Genomic DNA, 7,315 nt, shown 5'->3' on the forward strand with positions numbered 1-7,315 from the left:
GTTTCTTAGAAATAATTTAGCCATGTACTGATCTGTGTTCATTTCTAGCTATGAATTGAGAAATCAGTCTGATTATTTAACAGGATCTGGCTTGTTTTTTTACTATAGCTCCAAACAGGACTTGAGATGAATCGGATCTTAATGGCTTCACTTTCACCTCAAAAAGACACAAAGAAGAAAAGTAGTAAGAAGAAAGCTGTAAAGGTAAAATATAACGTTGCAAGTATGTCTCAGATTCTGCTGGGGTGTTAGGCAGATGGTATGTTTCTATTCTCTTTATGTAATCATGGTTTCAGCAATACCTTCTAAGACTCTGTCTAGAAGAATACCTCTTCTAGATAGGTAGATAGGAAGGCAGTCAGTATCTTTGGGGATACTCCTAACACTTGGACAGGAGGCAGAGCTAATCAATATTGACTCATCGGGAGAGGTCCCACATTTCACCAAACCAGCTCTGCCTCACAGCCAGAAAGTAGGTTTTCAGCTTTGGTTCCATAACAGCGAACTGATTTAAGTTTTTATTTTGTTTTCTCTTCTTTCCCTCTGAGATTCCCCTGCCCTTCTGAAATATTGTAGCGATGGGTGCACCCTTCACTGGGTCTTGTTGTACCATCACTTGCTGGTTGCCATGGCATTGTAGGTTTATATGGAGTATGTATTCTGAGTTTCTTCTCTTCTTCGGTTGTAAGAGGATGCCACAGTAGGTTGTCCTTCGGCAAGGACTTAGGACCCACTTGTATGCTCACTTTCATTTTGCCCTCCTGAAGGATACTGAATGACCTCATTAAGGGGCATTTGGAAAAATCTCTCCTGTTTACCTAAAGATTAGAGTCCTGTTCTTAAGAATAGTGTAGAGTCCTGTTCTTGAGAAAGGAAAGGCATTCTCTCATCCATTTTGTTGTGGATTGTCTTGTCTTATTCTGGACAATGGACAATAGACTTCTTCTTAGTGATGGTTGGGTAGAGGGTAAGTTGGATTTCCTGGAACATGCCTACGTTTTCACTAGCTGAGTTTTATTTTATTTTCTGTTTTGGCAAGTTGCTATTACTGTGTATTTTTCTCTGTGTCATGGTTCTTGCTTTTTCTAGTCTCAATCTGAGGAATTGTTGGACTCCTCTCAAAGAGTCAATATTAATTAGCCTGCTTCCTGGTCAGGTAGGAGGGGTATTCCTAATGAAACTGAATGCCCTCCTATTTTCCTGAAGATCAGGAATATACTGTAGGTAAAAATTCTCATTATTTCTGCAAAGCAATTAAAACAAAATGAGTTATTGTCATGTCTGACACTTTCCCAGACTATTAGCATATTCAAATAAATGCATCTGAATTCCGCAGTGTCTTATATAAAGGGTGTCATCATTTGCCATTCTGTGTTAGTATTCCTGGCAATTGGGGTTAGAACTTCATGAGACAATGTGGTGAATAAGGCTGCATTCACAGCCCTAGAGAGTTCAGTTACCTAGAAACATTTCTCTTGGTAACAGCAGCATAACTTCAGCAAATGATTCAACTATATTTCCCACATTTGTTCCTCTTCTAATCCATTGTAATGCAATTAATGCATGTAAATATTACATTGCTTTACTGTGTCAACAGTGATTCTTCATAGTATTTCAGTAACTAATATCAACATCAGTTTAGACGTGCTAATTTCCATTTCTTTAAATATAGCAAAACTTCTACAGTAGTTTTTAATTTTCAGAAAAATCCTGGCTCCAGGAGAGAATGTGGCTCACAGCCCAATCTACAGGCTGCAACACTCCCTTTTGTTGCTGGGAAGGTAAGTAACTTTGCTTTCCTTCTTTCTTCTTAAATGAGCACTTGATTTCAGCCTATTTGTAGAAACTTCCTAATCTACTACTTTTCCCTCAAGTCTACTAGCTCAAGTCATTCTGTTGCTGCAAATGTTCAAAGTGTCTTGCATATGATGAAATATCGTAGTCCACAACGTTCAGAAGGAGCTGAAAAAAGGACTTCTAGATGGACTGGCTTGTGCAGAACTGCATCTTACTCTGCATCTTCTTCAGCTTCTGAAAATCTCTCTGATCTTCTCTTGGTTATGCAAGATGAGCTGGGACAAATGAGCTTGTAAGTACTCACTTTGTATACAAAAGCCTAGTGCTCTAAGCTTTGGGCAAACTGCTTCCAGATTTTAGGGGAAGTATCTGAAAACAAAGGGCACTTTCAGTAGTGATGCTGGAATAATTTCTAATCTCTGATGCCTCTCTTCTGGGTACTGAGACAACATATAACACAGAAGATGTTTCTTCTATTGCAGCCCCCCATGCAACAAAAACAGAGTGGACATTCAAAAGTTATCTGATATGGTGTGTGGTGCTGTTCAGGTGTGCCTAAAGTAGTTCTTTGGACTCAAGCTGTACTGTTCTTATTATCAATTGTGAAGACACATTAAGACGCCTTACTCCAGGAGCAAGTTATAGACAGGAATGAGGGATCTAAAAATTCTGGACAAGGAAACTTTTGTTACTCTTTTGTTACTTTTGTTACAAAAAGCAAAAGCTTTTTGTGAGCTGAAGCCTTTTGTACTGCTTGTTACTATTTTCTCTAAGTTAATCTTCTGCTAGTAGTTGCCTCTTAAATAGGACTGAGGTCTTATTTTAGTTTCCTAATCATCATGGAAAGAATTCTTATCTGCAGAAGCCCTTGAGCCATAAGAATACTGTGCATTTACAGGATGTATTATTAACCATAATAAAAGGTCAGTTGCATTTAGTCCTAGTGGGGTGCCCAGTTTCTAGTCTAGACTGAATATGTTCCATCTTTTAATACAGCTGCTTCTCATTGTAGCATCTGGAGTTCCAGTAATTCTACAATAGTTTTGATTAACTGGCTGACATCCAGAGTTGCATGCAGGGAATGCTTTGCTCATACATGGAGGAGAAAGGCAATTTTTGACAAGGCCCCCTTCCCTCCGCTGCTGCCTGTGTCCCAGCCCTAAGGGAAATAGTTTTGGGAGGTACAGGTGGCTGCAGAGGGAAGAGGGAATGGCAGGAAATCACTGCACCCCTTCCCTCCATGCATAGAAGCATTTCCTGTGTGCAAGTCTGGATGTCAGTCACTCAGTTTATTCTTCAAGTCAGCAGTTAACCTATCTAGAATTTACTTTAGAGAACTTTCTACATAGCAGAATTCACATAAATATGTTTTTTATTGATATACAATTTTTATACTACATAGATCTATTGCCCCCTACCTTTCCCCCTTCTTTTTTTTTAGCATGCCACGTGGCTACATTAACAGAAGGCATGAGACTGCTTCAAATCATAAAGATGGTGGATGCATTCTGGAAAGGGCAATATTATCTAGCAGTATTTGGCTTGTCACTTGCTATTGTTTTTTATCGGTCATCAGTCTGAGACTGATTGGCATACTAAGATTCTGGTAGTTAAGAATCCTCGGAGGATGAGCAGATAAGAACAAGATTCGGGAAACGTGATGGATCAATTGTGCCTACAAAGATTAATGAGTTTTGTCTTCAACAGTGAGCATCAAGAACTGTTAAAACAGATACAAGAAACTCAAAACCCTGATGTTCGGGAAGACCTTGAACGTGAACTGGATTGTCTTGTGAAGCAGATGGAAAATAAAGGAGAGCAGATTTCCAAGCTGAAAAAACACCAAGAAAATGTAAGAGAATATTCGCCTACCTGCCCCCAACACACGTACACCCCTTAACACAATTCCTCTGCTCACTGGCAACTTCCCGTGACTTCCTTTAATAAAAAAGGACAAGCCAGCATGAGACTCTTTGTGCAGTGACATATAGTTTGGACTTCCATATTAGTGACCAATTAAGAGCCTATTTTTTTAATTTGCTATGTTCTCATACATGAAAGTATTCTCCTTTTGTAGTATATAGTTAGTTTAGGCATTAAATAAAAATCAGGTTCCACATCACAAATGGAAGAACTTTCATTGGCACAGACTACTAAAATGAATAATATACCATCTTTTTCATTTGATTATTTGAAAATGTAGCTTGGGTAACTATCCCCTTTTTTGCATGATTAGCTTTGTACTAAAAAAATTTCATCGGAAGATAAGTTTTCTGAGCTGTGTGTCTCTTGCAATGTTATATTTGTTGTTACTTCACCATATGATTTGCAATATTTCAGTGGGTGGTAAGAACATTCTTAAGGCAAGCGCTTAGTATCTGTTTACCTCGCTATGTTTTAATTGGTTACCTTTTGTGTGTGAGGTACTATTATACATACTTTATATTTTATTGCTTCTTGCTATAACTCAGTGCTAAAGCAAGTTTCGTAATTGTAGAATGGTAGCTAAGGCCGGATTCAGACGACAAATGAAACTGGAGGTCTGTTCACCTCTGGTTTTGCTAGCTGAAAGTCTGACCTGGAAAACTGAAGTTAAAAGAAAAAAATGGATCTGCTGTTTCCCTCTCCTAACTCCATTTGTTACCATCGGTTTTTATTAAGTTATGCTGCTGTAAACTGCATTTTGGCAGCAACCAAGTTATATCTGATCCCAGGATTGCAGTTAGCCATTGCCTCAAACCAGAGTTGAAGGAGGAAGCTTCTCCCTCACTCTAGCTGCTATTGGCTGTGTGGGCTGTCTTTCAGGAAAGAAGAAAGCCCACATAGCCAGCTCCCCTGCCTCTCTGCAGTCTTGCTGACTGCAGAGAGCCTGCTCTCCAGTACGCCTGAACACTGACGGAAGCATGGGGGAAGCTGGGACATGGAACCACTGGACCCACAGTTCTGTATTTTGTCCGAACCGACCCTCTTATTATCTTTGTGTGGCCTTCCTGGGTTATAACTAAATATATGTACTCCACCTAAGGATGCACATGTCAGGCAGTATAGAAATGTGATAGATAAATAACTTTTTCACAAGTTTCTCAGTGTATGGTAGCCATCTTGTAAAGGGGTACTGATAGATATTGTTGAACAAGCCCCTTTGGTCCAAAACCCGTATGCCTGAGCACTTCAGACTTAACATGGATCTTTTTCTCTCCTTAGGTTTATAAACTGAAACAGAAGGCTCAAAAACTGAAGAGAAAAGAAACTAATGCTGCAACAAGACCTAGTGAATTTAAAGAGACTGCATTCATTCCAAGAGGCAGTGTGCATAATATCTCTTCTATGAATAAGAGCACAAGTTCCCTTCAGCTGTTGAAAAGTGCTCAGAAGCTTCAGCTGATATTGAAGAAAGATGATATCATTTGGGAACCATAGTTTTTAAAACTGTTTTCCTAGACAACTATCTGCTGGTTGATCCAAGTTTCCAATCAATTAGGCTTGGATTAAATAGATCTTTGGTGCCGACTGCTCGAATCAATAACATTCCTGTAGATTGAGAGAAATAATGTTTTTGTTTCTGCATTGACTTTTAAAAATATAATTGTAACTTTGTTTTAATAAAGTATATGTTATATCTTGAATTAAAGAATCACTCTTTATAGAATAATACTGTTTTTTCTCACAGTGTTTCACAAGGAAGAAATATGTTGAGTATCTGTGAACAATGATGAGCATTTCCATTGCTTTGGTCGTTTTTATGGAGTAACAGATCCTGCAGGAACTGAAAGTTAATATGTTCATACAGCCATATTTTATTTGGGCTCATTTATTTTTAAAAAGCCTGTCCTTCCTTTCAATAAAAGAGAAATTTCAAGGTGTAATCTGAGATAAATACCTCTAGTACAAATTACGTATTGTGGCTGCTACTTCACACCTAGGGTGTACTCAAAAATTGCTTGCAAATGGGAAGAGCTAGCCCCTTAAAGTGGGCTAGCCTCCTTAACAATCATTGCCTCCAGTTTGCCTTTGTTGGGGGTCAAAGATGGGACCTAACTAGCTGAAACTGAACAAGAAATAAAAATAGAATGTGAGAAGGAAAACAACAATAATAAAAACAAACCTACGGGTTTACTGTAAGCCACACCTCTGTTTATCAAACTATAATTGAATTTGGTATTAAACAATCTTTAATAAATGCAATGTTGAATCTGTCAGATGTATTGTAAAACTTTATAACAGAGCGACAAACAGATCTTGGTCCCATATCCTATTTGTATTCAGGTACCTGGTGCCAGCGTGGTGTAATAGTTAGAGTGCTGGACTAGGACCGGGGAGACCCGAGTTCAAATCCCCATTCAGACATGAAACTAGCTGGGTGACTCTGGGCCAGTCATGCATCTCTCAGCCTAACCTACTTCACAGGGTTGTTGTGAGGAGAAACTCAAGTATGTAGTACACAGCTCTGGGCTCCTTGGAGGAAGAGCGGGATATAAATGTAGTAATAATAATAATAATAAATAGTAAATGTATGGCAATGCAAGGCATAGGGTTAGTTTTGTGTTGATAGTTCTGGATAGGATTCTTATTATAGATGCTATGAGAAATTCTACTTTCAGTGTGAATTTATGGAAGTATTTTAATATCATGAAGCACAGGTTTTCACATCAATCTAAAGTGTTCTCATTTGTTAAGCATTGGATAGCATCCAGAACAGTGCTAGTGCAAGCAATTTTACCCACTTCCTCCTCCTCCTCATTACAGCTCCCTGAGCCTCCCTGAAAAGCCTCTCCTGAGGACTGAGGTATTCTCCACATCGGCATGGGAGAGGTGCTGGTGGCTGGGGAGTGGGGGGGATCCCTGGAAACAGTGCAGGCACACCTGCTCATGGCAAGTGTCTCCACCCAGTCCCAAAGACTCCTTCCTCCATCTGCTGCCACCTGCATCACATTCTGTTTACAAGGGTCCCTCTACCATCAGGAACAGCCTTTATGGGGTAGGACTTGGGAGGAAGAGGGGTGGGGGAAATGGCTTGGACAAGTGCTGCTTTGGATTCTATCCACTGAGCAAAATGAATGGTTCCAGTATGGCTATAGTCTTTTCAAATGCAAACATCAACACCCTATTCAGAATGTCAGCCCTACAGACTTGACAAGCTCATTTCTGGAGCACTTTGCCAAACAGGTGCCTCAGAAATATCCTTTGTTTGTTGTGAAAGGGGGTAACTTATGGTGTGGGTTACCCCTTGGGGGGGCGGTAACCTTTGGTGTGGGTGTGATTCTCACTTTTTGAGTATAAGAGGGCCCATGTTTAAATTTTGGGTGGGTTTGTGGCTCAGTGGTAGAATACACATACACATTTGAATATATGAAACTGTGTTTGTACTAGGTCAGACCTTTGGTCCTTATAGTTCACTCTTGTCTGTATATTGAGTAGCAATAGCTCTCTAGGATTTCAGATGGGTCTTTCTCAGCCCTACCTGGAGATGCCAAGGATGGAAACTAGGCCTTCTGCATGTAGAACATGCATCTACCAC

At 39.7% G+C, this 7,315-nt stretch overlaps 1 protein-coding gene across 4 annotated transcripts in view; it reads left to right on the plus strand.

The window, feature by feature from the left end:
- The window catches only part of CEP57L1 (centrosomal protein 57 like 1), a 31,381-nt gene extending 25,932 nt beyond the window's left edge, over positions 1-5,449 (plus strand). For all 4 annotated transcript variants that reach the window (XM_053298421.1, XM_053298342.1, XM_053298249.1 and 1 more), the window contains exons 7-11: positions 109-204; positions 1,704-1,781; positions 1,875-2,089; positions 3,505-3,649; positions 5,002-5,449. In XM_053298421.1, coding sequence (XP_053154396.1) covers positions 109-204; positions 1,704-1,781; positions 1,875-2,089; positions 3,505-3,649; positions 5,002-5,217 — 750 coding nt within the window. In that variant the 3' untranslated portion in view covers positions 5,218-5,449. The remainder of the gene's footprint in view (positions 1-108; positions 205-1,703; positions 1,782-1,874; positions 2,090-3,504; positions 3,650-5,001) is intronic.
- The last annotated feature ends 1,866 nt before the right edge of the window (positions 5,450-7,315 follow it).

The sequence above is a fragment of the Hemicordylus capensis genome, chromosome 1 (genome assembly GCF_027244095.1).
Source record: "Hemicordylus capensis ecotype Gifberg chromosome 1, rHemCap1.1.pri, whole genome shotgun sequence".
Taxonomy (NCBI): Eukaryota; Metazoa; Chordata; class Lepidosauria; order Squamata; family Cordylidae; genus Hemicordylus; species Hemicordylus capensis.